A 16,063-nucleotide genomic window follows, 5' to 3' on the forward strand; every position below is an offset into this window, starting at 1 on the left:
AGTTCCATTGATATCTTGTGCTGGAAAACCTTCCAGAGACTCAAGGTCTCGCCCGACACTGTCCATCCTCACGCCAATCCACTCCTCGACTTTCCAAGCGAGAGAGTCAAGACCAGAGGCTATGTGGACTTAATGACCACCTTCAGTCAAGGCAAGCTCTCCAGAGCTTTACCATAAGATATCTACTGGTTGACGCGGACACATTATACTTTCCCTTAATCGGCAAGAAGACACTTAACGAGCTTGGAGCCATAGTCTTCACGCCCCATTTGAAAATGAAATTCCTTACACTGAAAGGAGAGATTGTAACCGTCAAGGCTTACCAAAAGCAAGAGCGACAATGCTATGTAGAGAGCCTAAAGGTAGCACCATATCCTCCCATCTGGGATCCTACTATGCCACACCCCACAATGGCTTAAGGCACTCAAGTCATGACCATTGACGAAGGGCCTCAAGTTCAAGCCCTGACCGTCCACCAAGCTAGCCTAGGTAGTGAATTCGACATAGATCCGCGATACGACACCTCCGATAGAGGCCCGAAACCCAATGAAGAGCTTGTCCAGTTGCAGCTCGAACCTAAACCCGGGCAGTGCACGTGGCTCAGTAGGGACCTCACCAATCATAAGCACTGGCGCATCACCGACATGCTACACAGAACGTGGATTTATTTTCTTGGCAGCCATCTAACATGTCGGGAATTCATCCTAGCATAATCTACCACAAAATTGCTATCTACCCCAGGCCAAACCAATATCACAGAAAAAAAAGAAAGATTTGAGAAGAACGACATAAAGCTTTCAAAGAAGAAGTCAACAACCTCCTCAAGGAAAACTTCATCGAGAAATCAGGTTTTCTACCTGGCTCGCCAATGTTGTCATGGTCAAGAAGGTCAATGGCAAATAGCGAATGTGCACCAACTACATTGATCTAAATAGGGTGTGCCCTAAAGATGCATACCCTTTGTCCAACATCGACTGGCTAGTTGATGGAGCGTCCGGGTTCCAGGTGCTAAGCTTCTCGGACGCCTACTTCGAATACAACCAGATCAAAATGCATCCTCTAGACGAGGAGAAAATGACATTTATCACTAAAGATGCCAACTTTTGCTACAAGGCCATACCTTTTGGCCTAAAAAATGCAGGTGCTATATACCAACGACTAATGGACCGAGTCTTCAAACAATAAATCAAATGAAACATCGAGGTATATGTGGACGATATGGTTGTCAAGTCTCAAAGCATACCCCAACATGTGGCGGACCTGGAAAAAGTCTTCGGGGAACTACGCAAATATGAAATGCGCCTCAACCTTGAGAAATGTACCTTCGGGGTAGGCGGAGGAAAGTTCTTCGGCTTCATGATCACACACCTGGGGATTAAGGCCAACCCTGATAAGTGCACTGCCATACTGAAGATGCATAGTCCAACCAACATCCAAGAAGTCCAAAAGCTTAATGATAGGCTACCATCCCTGTCTAGGTTCCTCCCAAAGCTTGCTGAAGAGGCAAACCCATTTTACAAATTACTCAAGAAAACTGAGATCTTCTTATGGGACAAGACATGTGAACAAGCCTTTTAGTATGTCTCAGTAGCTGACGAAGTCGTTAGCTCAACCCTCGTACAAGAGGAATGGAAGCACTGATTCCCTATCTACTTCACCAGCCACATACTTTATGGCGTCGAGAAGCGCTACCAAATGATAGAAAAGGTGGCACTAGCACTCATTATCTTGGCCCGACGACTCAAGCCCTACTTCTAGAGTCATCAAGTGGTAGTCAAGATGAACTACTCCATCAAATAGGTTTTGAGAAAGTTTGAACTCGTAGGAAGAATGGTGGCCTGGTTTTTCAAACTTTCAGAGTTTGACATCCAGTACGAACCACACGACCCGCATGGAGACACAATTCAGGCTGACTTTCTAGTAGAATTTGCTGGAAATGATACAACCACCCCAGACTGGTGGACCTTTTACGTTGACGGTGCATCCAATGTAAAAGGAAGCGGGGTAGGGATCACCCTCGAATGCCCCGACAATATTACTCTAGAGCAAGCGCCCAAGCTCAACTTTAGAGCCTCAAATAACCAGGCAAAGTACGAGGCACTCATTACAGGTCTGAAGCTAGCAAGAGAAGTCAGAGCTAAGAAGCTGCAATGCTACACAGGCTTGCAGCTTGTCCAAGGACAGGTTGCCAACACATACTAGACCAAGGAAACAGTATTGCTCAAGTACTATCACATAGCGAAGTCTCTCATCGACAATTTCAAATGTTTTGAAATGTACTACATCCCTAGGGAAAACAATACCATAGTAGACTTGCTCTCCAAGTTGGCTAGCACCAAAAAGGCCAGACACCTCAAGACTATCATCCAAGAGACGCTCTAAGCTCCCATCATAGATGATGCTGGGGAAATTATGGTCGGAGAAAAGGAGGAACCAAACTGGATGACCCTCTACAAGAACTTCTTAATTTAGGGGGTATTTCCACCAAATGAGGATGAAGCCCAACGCCTCAAATGGAAGGCCAACTACTGTTATCCTTGATGGTAAGGTATTCAAAAGAGGGTTGACAACACCCTTACTCAAATGCCTAAACAGTTAATAGGCAGTCTACGTCATGAGAGAACTCCATTAAGGGATTATGGTTTCCATATCGGAGGATGCTCCCTAGCCACCAAAGCAGTGCGAGTCGACTACTATTGGCCAACACTTAGGGTAGACACCTTTGACTTTACCAGGAGATGCATACGATGCCAAGAGTTTGCAGATGTGGCACACACTCCTCTTAACCATCTTCACAGTCTAAGCTCCCCTTGGCCCTTCGCCATGTAGGGAATGAACATACTGGGACCACTTCCAAAGGCCCCAACAGTAGTCAAATATTTACTAGTCGCCATCGACTACTTCACCAAGTAGATAGAAGCAAGACCACTACGAGAAATTATGCCTAGTAAGGTGGAAAAGTTCACCTGGAAACACCTCATCTAGAGGTACGGTCTCCCATAAGCCATTGTCACCGACATCAACACTCAATTCAAAGCTTAGACTTACGAAGACTTCCTGACAAGGCTAGGCATCAAGCACCTAGTCAACTCTATCGAACATCCTCAGACTAACGGACAAGTAGAGGCAACTAACAGAGTCATCCTCAAGGCCCTGTGTACTAGACTTGACAAGTCTAAGGGCCTATGGAAAGAACTCTACTACATACTCTCGGTGAACCACTATTCACCCTAGATAGCAACCAATGAAGTCAGGGAACCGTCGACAAGAAGACTATTGTTCCAACAACAACTAAATGAAGAAAATACAATGGTGGAACTTGAAACCACCGAAGAAGTCCAAGAAACGACAAGGATTAGAGAAGAAGCTGCCAAACTCCGAGCAGCCAGGAGATATAATACAAAGGTTCAACATGAGCCTTTCAACCGGTGACTTCATGTGGCGAGTTCGAGGTGAAGCCAGAAAAGATCCCTAAGTGGGAAAGCTTGGCCCCAACTGGGAAGGTCCCTTCAGGGTCATAACCAACCTTGACACCAGAGCATATTGACTATAGGAGCTGGATGGAAAAACAATTCAAAGAACATGGAATGCCACCCACTTGAAGTTTTACTTCCGCTAACCTCTAAACTAAATGTTGTACTCTTTTTCCTACTCAGGTCTTTTTTCCCAAAAATAGAAAAATCAGGGTTTTGGCTTAAAGGGTTTTAACGAGGCACATTTGGGGTAATGGAGGGAATTTGTACTTAATCAAATACATTGAATAAAATTCTACATCATATCTTTTTCACATTTCTCTTATCCTGACAAGAGCATCCATAGTTGTAGCTTTGAGGCTCTTAAAACCCAAGGCCCACCCTTGGTGATCCCCTCTTCTAGAACTTAGTCTCCAGTACATGCCACTTTGTAAGAGGCACATATGCAAGAGCATATCACTATGTCTCCAGTACATGCCACCCACGGCTAGTGACATGTGAACAATAGCACACTACCATGACTCCAGTATACGTCACCCACAACGAGTCACATATATGCAAGAGCATACTGCAAACCTCCAATACATGCCACCTACGTCGAGTAATATGTGCGCACAAGCACCCTACTAAGCCTCCAGTACGTGCCACCCATGAGATGTGTGCACAAGCATCCTACTAGGCCTCCAATACATGTCACCCACGGTATGTGTGCACAGGCACCCTGCTAAGTCTCTAGTGCATGCCACCCACGACGAGTGGCATGTGCACACGAGTACGTCATCATGACTCTAGTGTATCCCATCCATGGCGAGTGACATACATGCAAGAGCATATTACCATCACGACTCCAATGTATGCCACCCACGACGAGTGACATACATGCAAGAGCGTATTACCATCACGACTCTAGTATATGCCACTCACAATGAGTGACATATATGCAAGAGTGTATCACCATATCTCCAATGTGTTCCCCCCCATGGCGAGTGGAATGTATGCAAGAGTACGATGCTCAAAACCTAGGTCAAACAATTCCCTGGTCAATCCTCCAAAGGGCTCGCAAAACCCAAGGTCCGCCCTTAGTGAGTCCCACTGATTCACACCACCATGTCTCCAGTAGATGCCACTTTGTAAGAGGCACGTAAGCAAGAGTATGTTATTACGTCTCTAGTACATGCCACCCACGGTGAATGCCATGTATGCAAGAACACAACCACTTGCATTGTAAACTTGTCAAACCCAATCTCTGCACTTGGTAACCCCCACAAGTTCACAAAATCCAAGGCTCGTCCTTGGTAAGCCTTGACACAGCTTCCTAGGCTTGACAAAACCCAGGGCAAATGTGTCCCCAGTCCAAGGCTCGACAAACCCAGGGATCACCTTTGGTGAGCCTTTTTTATTATTAATTTTCATCGCCACAGGAACTCAAGGTATGCAAGGTCTCCCCTTGACAATATTTTTGTTCCTAACTTTTATCTATGTAGGAATACAAATGCATCAAAAACCCAAGGTCCTCCTTTGGTGCACAAAACCCAAGGTACCCTCTTGGTCCGCTCACTTGCAGCAACTACGACGACCATCGTCCATGGTCTAAGTTCAACAAGACAAACTTCCACCACACTATTTGGCAAGACCTTTAATCAGGTCGAAGTCATACTTACTCCTCATAACCATTAGAGGAGTAGCTTTGCAGGTTAAGACGACCCACCACCAGATTGCATGACAAGACCTTCAATCAGGTGCAACTTATACTCAGTCCTCATAACCATAAGAGGAGGAATTCTGCAGGTCAAGCAACCTACCCCCCAACTGCTTCAACTAGGGGCAAGTCAAACATAACTCCTCACAACCACCAAGGCAAAAGCTCCACAAAACAAAAGGAAGCCCCACCAGATGGGTGACAAGACCTTTAACTAGGTTGAAATGAAACCTGAGATAACTTTATGTCATTATACTCTTTACAAGACCACCATGATCCTACCTCTACATCAACAAGGTCTTGCTTCGTATGCTATCAAACATTCTACATCACGACGGCCTATTCATACGACATAAGTGTTTGAGAGTTGAGGTCATGCGCATGCATTATATTGAGCATGATTGGTTGGAATTATGGAAGGTTAATGACTACTTGTTGAGTGTATGTTGGAATAATGGATGTTTGTGTATGATTATGGTATTTGTTAGTGTTTCTTTACTAATCATGATCATTTGATTTTAGTGTTAATTTCTTTTATAATAAACTCACCCTTGCAATTTTTGTACCGTGTGGTTGGTACCTGTGATGATCGTGAACCTTCGTTTGTAGGAGTAGATGAATAGTAGTATAGTATGTGAAGTGAGATTCTTTTGTGGAGTTGCCAAGCCGACGTGATGACATTAGGATTATTTTTAGTTTTCATTTAAAAATTAAAATTTACGCGCTTTAGAGTAGTGATATTGTAACAATGAGGCGGGTCATTACATTCTCTCATTTCTACATCAACCGATTCAGATTGGGACCCCCTCTGCATGTCTGTTAATTCACCATGTCATATCCATGTCGTATAATTCTTCTTAATCCCATCACACAATAGATGTTCTCGTATGTCGCCAAATACTTGTCATCTCCCATTTAAACAGTTTATATAACATTTTCCATCCTCATCCAGTCAACTTCTTTCGAAGGTGAATTCCGAGAAGTATTCAACGTCTTCCTCATATGTAGGGCTCATGCGACTTGCATTCATTCAACTTTGATCCATATAATTAATAACTCTGTGATAGTCACAAAGTTGTTCTATGCATGAAAACCTCACTTTTTTCCTTAAAGGTGTGACCTTATCTCATTCAGGAAGACATATTTTTTACAGTACATTCATACGTAAAGGTTAACTTTCTTTTCTTAGATTTGATAAAATTTCGGCAACATTTCACATTGATCTCCAAGTACATCACATGAAAAGCGGTGAAAAGAATTCCACCATAATCAAGTACGCACCCGGAGAACAAAGTGAAATGCACTAACCAAAATTTCATCAAATTTAAGAAAATAAATTTAACCTTTATGTATAAATATACTATAAAAATATGACTCTTTCCAAACTGTCCAAACGGACAATTCAAGATTTAATACAATGATTAATGCAAACTGTCCGCAAAAATCATTATATTCAATCTCAAATGGGAATCTAAGGTTCACTCATCATGAACATAACTTGTATATAAGTCAATACTCATTAATCACAGTCAACAAGTAATAAAAACATTGGTAACAAACAAGAGCATCAAAACTTTATGAAAAACATTTGTACCTGTGATGATGATCACTATAATGTCCATCAACGAATGTCGTGATCACGATGCAAACAGGAAAACGAAAAGTGCCTACAAATTACATTGAGCATTGAAGATTACACATCTTTAACTATCGACTCTTAACCTATAACTTCATGACCATTGACCAACAACCAATAAAATTTTATCCCATTAAGTAATGTCAGTTACAAGATTAACAAAAAAATACACACTTTTGAGACCCTTGTTTGTCTATATATATAGTAGCTAATTTACAATGATTCTAAAACTATTTTTCGTTTCTTATATGTTCTTTTCTAACCTGATAATGTTATTGTAAATGTTGAACTTTATACTACTGGATGCCTTGAGTCAAATCCAATTTTGGGAAGATTTAGTCACTCTATGAACTCATGATTGAAATAGAAATTATTGGAAATTCAAGAATTAGGCGGGGAATTCAATATTATAAGTGAAATTATTATAAATTTAAGTTTTAATTCCAATTAAGTTTGTGAGCAAATAAGCTTAATTTATTTGATGCAGGGTCTAAGATCTAATGGTTTCATTTTCCTAAAATAATGTTCAACCAATCAAAATGATATTGAATACCATTTACCACCTCTACACCAAACAAGTACACGACATAGAATGAAGACATGCTAATTTATAGATAGATTTTCTTCAATTCATATTCATCTCATTACAGTTACAAGTTACAACATCCTAGCATTTAGTTACCTCTTCTCCTTAGAGTGAGTGTGTATGGATAGAAACTTTCCTGACCCAATTAGCACTGTCTAAAAACAGAGCAGCAATCCAAGAAATAGCTTAATCACCACTTGCATCAATCATCATTCCCAAAAACATATATACATATAGATACACCGTAACTTGAAAATGCATCCAATTTCAATTAATGCCTAATGAATGGAACTTGCATCTAGTTTCAGAAAATGCACCGTAACTTGAAAGAAAATGCATCAGACATATACATATAGATACTCATAGTCATAGCTAACTAGTGAGGTTAATTAATAACAGAATAAGTCTTCGTGTTGCCTCAAAGGCTCAAATAATCCCATCCATTTTTTTAGTATATACAAATGAAATGATTAAGGGATAACATCAATCACAATAATGCATCAAGTTGACTACTTTTGAGTCACCAAACTATTTCAGAACATCAGAAAACAAAAACAAAAATAGATCAATAATTAAAAAGACATGGGTGGAAATGTGAAGGTAGCAAATGGAGGAACAAAAATTAATGCGGCCCTCATTATATTTCCTCCATTTGTCATCTTCCAAAATTTTCAAGTCAACAACAAACCACCTTGATATTAAAGCTGCCAATGAAATAAAATTACCATTCATTGTTTCATAATTTTTCATCTTATTTTCAGTTCTGATTTGGTGCCTTTGGAATCACTTCATATCAAGGTATTTTATTTTCAACATTTGGAACAACCATATACATATATACAAATTATATTGACTATCATCTACTTCATTGTAGTTTGTCATCTCAGATATAATAGAAGTTAAGGACAGTTTCTGCATTACAAAGTAAGAGCTCACTCAAGATAGAAAGCATACATAAGTGGAATGTATATTATAGAAAGAGACATACACACAAATACACAAACAGATGCTCCTGGCTTCATAAACCAACAACATTCAATCCTAACCATTAACTAGTTTGTGGTCCAGGAATCAATATGCAAATTAGTTGCTTCATAAACCAGTTGCACATACAGACTATCATCCACACATACACATGCACATTTCGTCAAATACATTGTAAACACTATATATATATACATGAAACAGTTATCAGGCTTCACTTCTTTTATAGTGTCCTGTGAGACTGAGAAAGGAAAAAGGACTTCAAATGGTAGTCCGAGAAGGAGAACAAAGTAGAGAAACACGAAGAAAAGAGAAGAAACCTAACCTTTCGCGATCGACAGTTGCCTGCGAGAGTGATAGTTAGGTTGCAACTCGCAGCGAGTGACAATAACAGTGATGTTGCAACGCCACGAGAGGTTGCAATGCTGGTGGTGACAGAGTTACAGTCCCATGAGAGGTTGCAAATGAGAGTGCGGAGGCATTCGAGTGAGAATGATGAGAGTGAGAGGTTTCAAAGTTACTGAGCTTCAAGGTTTTTGACGTCAGACAATGATTAAAAGATCCCACAACATCAATTTTTTTAAAAAATCCAATGTTAATGAAGTAACTCAACATCAATTTTTAAAAAAATCGATGTTGAGTTTTCTCTACATTTTTTCAGTAACAACGATTTTTAATAAAATTGATGTTGAAACGAGTTTGTACCCAAAACCGATATTATCAAAGTTGATTAATATTGATTTTTTAACTAATGTTATCAAAGTTAGTTAACATCAATTTTTAAAAATCGATATTAACAATTTGTGTTAACATTAATTTTTTAAAAAATCGATGTTAACAAACTCATGTTATTATGAGATTGTCATGGTATCTTTATTAACATCAATTTTACGTAAAACTGATATTAAATTAATGATGTTAAAAACATTATTTATTGTAGTGGACACACAAAACAAGCGGCACCAAATAATTGACATAAAGAAACATGCAATTGGGCAAAACATCACAGGAGCATGGCATATCAAGTAAAAATCGATAATCGATCGCTACAATGAGATAAATAGATGTCGGATCGATCGCTACAATGAGATAGATAGATGTCGGATTTATATATATAAATGTCGGGTTATATAGTACGTATATGATGTGGTCTGATATTCACGTGATGTAAAACACAATATATATATATATATATATATATATATATATATATATATATATATATATATATATATATATATATATATATATATATATAGTACGTATATGATGTTGTCTGATATTCACGTGATGTAAAACACAAAAGGGAGCAAAATAATGAGTGCTACGTCTCATGATCCGGACAATTGCTTGTCTGTAAATTAAATTAGCTATTAAATAATTTAAGGAACGAGAGATGAACTGTACGTACAAGAAAAAATATTACATGTTTCAGTAGTATTATATATATATATATATATATATATATATATATAATCTCTACTAATCTTTAGTTAATATATAATTGAAATTTTTAATGTATAGGATTTAATAAAACTCGATTAAGTATCACAAATTATTTGAGATCCTTGTGATTTTGTTACATTAGATTTTATTACATGGTCTGTGATCCCATACTAAACCAAAATTAATTTCCATCGTGTAACAGATTTTAAATTTGGGAAAGGGTACATCACACAGAAACTAATCAGAGTAGACATTAATTATAAACGTGATACTCACAGACGAAGTATATATTTTTTTTTTTACAGGAGTTCTATTTATTGTTTTTTACTATGTTATGATAGTAATAAATATTAATTAACATTGTTCATGACTAATTTTACTAAAAAAAATCTGAGTTATTCTGAATCTTTTCTTTTAGCTACAAAATTACAGCAATTCAAACAGAGTTCCTTAAGTTAGTTTGGTTGGTTTAGTTCTATTTAACATCTTTCTCTCTTTCAAAAGACAAGACTATAGTAATCATTCTACTTCTTCTATTCCTCCAATAAGCGAATTCTCAGATTTGTATGCATGGAGAAAACAACAACGCACATTGTAGTAATTCCCAGTGCAGGATTCAGCCACTTCGTTCCCATTATCCACTTCTCAAAACAACTCGTTGAGCTTCACCCAGAAATTCACGTAGCATGCATCATTCCCATACTAGGGTCTCTCCCAAGTGCCGCAAAACCCATTCTCCAAACCCTTCCACAAAACATAAACACCATTTTCCTTCCACCGGTGAACCCTAATGAGCTACCACAAGGTATTCCCGTAGTTCTCCAAATTCTGCTCGCAATGGCTCACTCCATGCCCTCCATCCACCACACCCTCAAGTCCATAACTTCAAAGACTCCCCACGTGGCAATGGTGGTTGATACTTTCGCCTATGAAGCACTAGATTTTGCTCAAGAGTTCAACATGTTATCCTACGTTTACTTCCCTTCCGCGGCTACGACACTCTCCACACACTTCTATTTTCGCACGTTGGACGAGGAAACATCGTGTGAGTATCGAGATCTGCCACACCCTATCAAAGTACCAGGTTGTGTGCCGTTTCATGGCCGCGATCTCTATGCTCAGGCCCAAGATCGAACCAGTGAACTTTATAAAATATCACTCAAACGATATGAACGGTACCGTTTCGTTGATGGGATCTTCATTAACAGCTTCTTGGAATTGGAAACTGGTAATTATAAATGTACACTTTACTTTCTTATAATTCAATTTTTGTTCAATTTTACCATAAATTATTAGGAGCTATTCAATCAAAAACAAACAAAAAAAGGTGTTATTCAATCATTTTTTATAGAGATATTAACAAGGACCATAAACACATGATGTTTAAGGCTATTTAATGTAGTAATTCCTCTACTTTCGCCCAATTTATCTTTCTATCTCAGTTTATCTTTCTGGTCACATTGCGTACATACTTTGATTACTTTCTCTATTCTAAAATCATGGTAGTTTTAACCTTTGAAAATAAATTTAAATTGATTGATTTTGTATCTTTTAAAGAGATATTTAAATATCTTACAATTTTATTCTCTAATAAATATTATTATCTTAAAAGAGTTGATTATGTTAAAATTAAAAAAGAGAACAAAAAAAATGAGTAAAATATATTGTCTCCTAATAAATATTAATTTTCTTGAAATTCTTTGTCTTTTTACTGTGTAAAGAAGCCTTAAACATTATTCATTGGAAGCAGGTCCTATAACAGCATTGCAAGATGAGGAAAGGGAGTACCCACCTTTATATCCTGTTGGACCACTTGTCCAAACTGGGACAGCATCTTCTGCAAATGGGTTGGACTTGGAGTGTCTAGCATGGTTGGACAAACAACAAGTTGCTTCTGTTTTGTATGTTTCTTTTGGGAGTGGTGGAACACTCTCACAAGAGCAAATAACTGAGCTTGCTTTTGGTTTGGAATTGAGTAACCATAAGTTCTTATGGGCTGTGAGAGCACCAAGTAATGTAGCCAATGCTACATATATTGGTGAACAAAAACACGTTGACCCGTTAGAGTTCATGCCATGTGGGTTTTTGGAGAGAACCAAAGAGAAAGGCATGGTTTTTCCTTCATGGGCACCCCAAATTCAAATCCTTAGCCACAGTTCAGTTGGAGGGTTCTTGACTCACTGTGGTTGGAATTCGATCCTTGAGAGTGTGCTAAAGGGTGTGCCATTCATCACATGGCCACTGTTTGCGGAGCAGAAAATGAATGCGATTTTGCTATGTGAGTGTCTCAAAGTGGGAGTGAGGCCAAGAGTTGGTGAAAATGGTTTGGTGGAAAGGGCTGAAATTGTGACGGTGATAAAGTGTCTAATGGAAGAGGAAGAAGGTAAGAAAATGCGTGAAAGAATGAATGAGTTAAAAGAAGCTGCTACTAATGGTCTCAAACAAGATGGGGCTTCTACCAAGAACTTTTCTCGGGTAGCATTCAAGTGGAAAAATTTGGCATAGGAGAACAAGTTTTATTGAATGCTTTGATCAGGATCTTGGTTTAATTTATTAGTTATTACCTTCTTTTTTTTTCTGTTTCTGCTTTCCTAGTAAGTAATTCTGTGGAGTATTGTACTAGAATTTCTGATCTAGAACGAGATCATAATGATAATTTGCACTATTAGGCTCGTGTTGCAGCATGCTTATGTGGCAATATTTTATTCGACAGACGACTTTAGATAGTCTTATATCTTCAATATTTTGCACCATTTTCAGAATTTGCTTACTTCTCTGATTGGTTTAGATCGGACAAATTGTTACATTAGAAATTGCAAATTAAAATCAGAAAATTAGTCACTAAGTTTCTACCTGCGTTATGCAACGTGAGTAGTACTTGTGTGTCGGGCTGTCTTAGATAGACTTTAGCCATTATGATGAATCTTAATTACTATCGTTTTATGGAGAAATTATATGTAGGTCCAGAATCAACATGTCAAATGTGGTTTAAGTTAGTAACAACATAACACGAGGCAACGGGTCAATGGTTATAGTGTTATAGCAACGCTATCAAATTCCATATCTGATGTAATCAATTTATCTGGATATCAGGTTTATGATTAATATCACCAACTGCGGCAACTGAACTCAAATCCTTAGTCTCACCGAACAAATCATCATTTGTTTCGTGTCGTGCCTCACATTCTCACGTCTACTGATCTCCCTCATCAACTTCTCAGTAATTTAAAGTTACGTTTCAGGCAGCTTAAACTATAACCATATTATACATCACAGTAGTGTAATCACTGTGGGATGGATTAACGATAAGCAATAATCTCCCATTAATTCATGGTTGCTTTGCGGTAACAGCAATGGCAAAGTGTCCATGGTTGGTTCTTGTTACAGAGCAATGGCAAAGCGTCCATGGCTGAGAGCGTTCTCTTTTTCTGGCAACGTAAAGTGTAAACGTGATGATCCTCGAAACTATTTTTAGAAGTTTTAATTTTGGTATAATCGTAAATGTGATTTGTAAAAGATATCCAATTAATTTTGATATAATGGTAAATTTGAATAAGATATCCTGATAAATTGGTTAAATCGGATTTGAAATTTAATACCCTTAAAAAGTTATAACATCATTAACCTTTGATCATGTTACAAGGTATCGTGTTGTTACCGACCAAGATCACATTGACGTAATGGTCCCGACTAACATATAATTTATTTCTTGGTTTTATGGCTTAACTAGACTAGATATAACTCATGCATTTCACACGTATAAAATCTTAATTTTACAAAAATTCTAGCATTTAAGAATTTGGAAAGAACATCTCGAACAAAAAGAATCTGGAAGGAATGAATTTATCATTATGATGGATCTTGTAAAAGAATAATATGTCAAAATTTAGTTGTGATAAATTCATTGCAAAGAGGTAAAATGGGAGTAAAGTTTTTATTTATCCTTGTTTTTTTTTTAAGGTTTTGATCCTTGTGTGGTAAAATAATTATAGAAAAGTGCATAATTATCTCAAACTTTTTTTTACTGCATTATCTCCTTAAACTTAAATTTCTAATTTGTTGCAAATTTAAAACTATAATTTTGTCTTAATTAATTTCTAAATTGTAATTGTTACAACATGTTGTATTTTGTTAATTAGGTATTAACTTGCTAACATTATAATTTTTTTTATTTTGTTAAATCTCACAGCCATCAAATAATATTTCCTTGCTATTCCAACTTTTTACCAATAAAAAAAAATTGATACATCATATGATGTTTTGTCAAATTCTTACCGATATATACTCTTACTTTTTTATATATACCCACGTGAACTCGTCTAATTAATTTCTGAAATACACTAATGACCCCTTTTATACATTATAGTAAGAAATTGTGATATCTAAGAAATACATTACATTACTAATGTTTATATAAAAAAAATTGTATACCTATGTATAAAGGCCTATGTAAAAGTTAAAATAAATAAATAAATAAATAAAAACATGTGGAAAATCAAGAAACCTCAAGAATTGCTAGTGTAAGTAGCCTAAAAATAAAAGGAAAACCAACAACTTATAAATTTTAGGCTAAAATGTCTTTTTGGTAGTTTATGTTTTTAGTAATTCTCTTTTTGATCCTCTACAAGTTTTTAGTAATTTTTTTTCATTCAATAATTTTTGGTTTGGTCCTTATGTTTTAACATTTCATTTTAATCCTTTTAAAAATGAGTCAATTTGATCTTTTTGTTGGTTTGAAACTAACATTGTTAACAATTTTTATCTTAAAATAATTAATTTTAACGTAGTGACGATTAAATTTTTTTTCACTACTTTTGAATTAACTATTTTATCATAAGAAACTAAAATAATTAATATAAATATAATAATGATTTTTAACTGTCACAATTTTTTTTATTAAATGTTTAAAAATTATAAATCCTAAATTCTTGCTTCTCATCCTTCTGAGCACCTTCAATCATACTAGACACTAATCATCAAAATCAAATGGATTTGTCCAAGCTTCAACAAAGTTAGGTTTAGCAACTTTCAAAGGAGATATCTTAATTTGAACACCCAACATTATCTCTCTTTTTGAAAAAGTGAGTCAAATATAGATTAAAGTAAATTTCTCAAAATTGTGTGACATAAAGACAAGCTAACCCTACTAAAACAAGCAAGTGCTATAATCACTATAAATGTACCACAATAAGCAAAAGAAACACGTAATTGCCAGAAAAACTCAATGGGACAAAACCATGATAAAGGAAAAAAAGATGAAAAATGTATTTATTTCTCCCCCTCATGCAACCAATAATCTTTAAGATGATGAAGTTCAATCTTATGAATCATTTGTTTAAAATTTTTTCTTGACATTGACTTTGTAAAGTGATCTACTAGATTTTCACACGAACAAACTTGTTTTGAACATTTATATTATCATTCTTTTGGAGAACAAGAGTGAAAAAATTATCATTTTTTTGGAGCACATGAGTGAAGAAGAAATTTGGTAGAATATGTTTTGTTCTATCTACTTTAATGTATATACATGCAACATTGTCTTCACATGTTGGAAACCAAACACATTCGTGACTTCCTCGTGTATTGCTAAAATTTCAGCATAATTGGATAATGTTGTGGTTATGGTTTGCTTCACAAATCACCATATGAAATGGTTGTGTCGCTGCATGTAAACAAATATGTATGTGATCTACCATTATGAGAGTTTGACAAATAACATGCATATGCATAACCAATTAGATATGACATGGAAAATTTTGGCTAAAACAAGTCAATATCCATTATTGCTCTAAGAAAATAAAGTATATGCTTCGTTCCATTTTAATATATTTGTGTAGGCAAAGAACTATATCTTGCTAATGAATTGACAACAAATCCTACATCAGGTAATGTGTATTTAGCAAGATATATAATTGTTCTTATAATACTAAGAAAGGGTATTTCAAGACCAAGTAGCTTTTCGTCCTTTTCTTCAGGTCTAAAAGGATTTTTGTCCACATCTAAAGACTTTACAATCATTGGAGTATGCAACTGATGCGATTTTCCATATAGAACCTTTTAAGCATCTTTGAAATCCCAAGAAATTTTTATCCTTCATAGATATTTCTTCTCAAACTTTTTGTTTAAGCAATTTATATCATTTGGAAGCACTACTAAAAATAATATATTTTACGACGTGCAATTAAAGGCGGTTGTTACAAAACCGTCTTTGTTTGGGACAGTGTTATTTTCTTAAATAC

The 16,063-nt window shown here is 36.4% G+C and overlaps 1 protein-coding gene across 1 annotated transcript; it reads left to right on the forward strand.

Annotated features, from left to right (window-relative positions):
* Positions 1 to 10,289: 10,289 nt before the first annotated feature.
* Positions 10,290 to 12,565, forward strand: LOC114406457 (hydroquinone glucosyltransferase-like). Its single transcript, XM_028369164.1, has 2 exons — positions 10,290 to 11,052; positions 11,575 to 12,565. The coding sequence occupies exons 1-2, from the start codon at positions 10,395 to 10,397 to the stop codon at positions 12,327 to 12,329; spliced, it is 1,413 nt and encodes a 470-aa protein (XP_028224965.1). The 5' UTR covers positions 10,290 to 10,394; the 3' UTR covers positions 12,330 to 12,565.
* Positions 12,566 to 16,063: the final 3,498 nt, after the last annotated feature.

This window comes from Glycine soja, chromosome 3 (genome assembly GCF_004193775.1).
Source record: "Glycine soja cultivar W05 chromosome 3, ASM419377v2, whole genome shotgun sequence".
NCBI classification, from domain to species: domain Eukaryota; kingdom Viridiplantae; phylum Streptophyta; class Magnoliopsida; order Fabales; family Fabaceae; genus Glycine; species Glycine soja.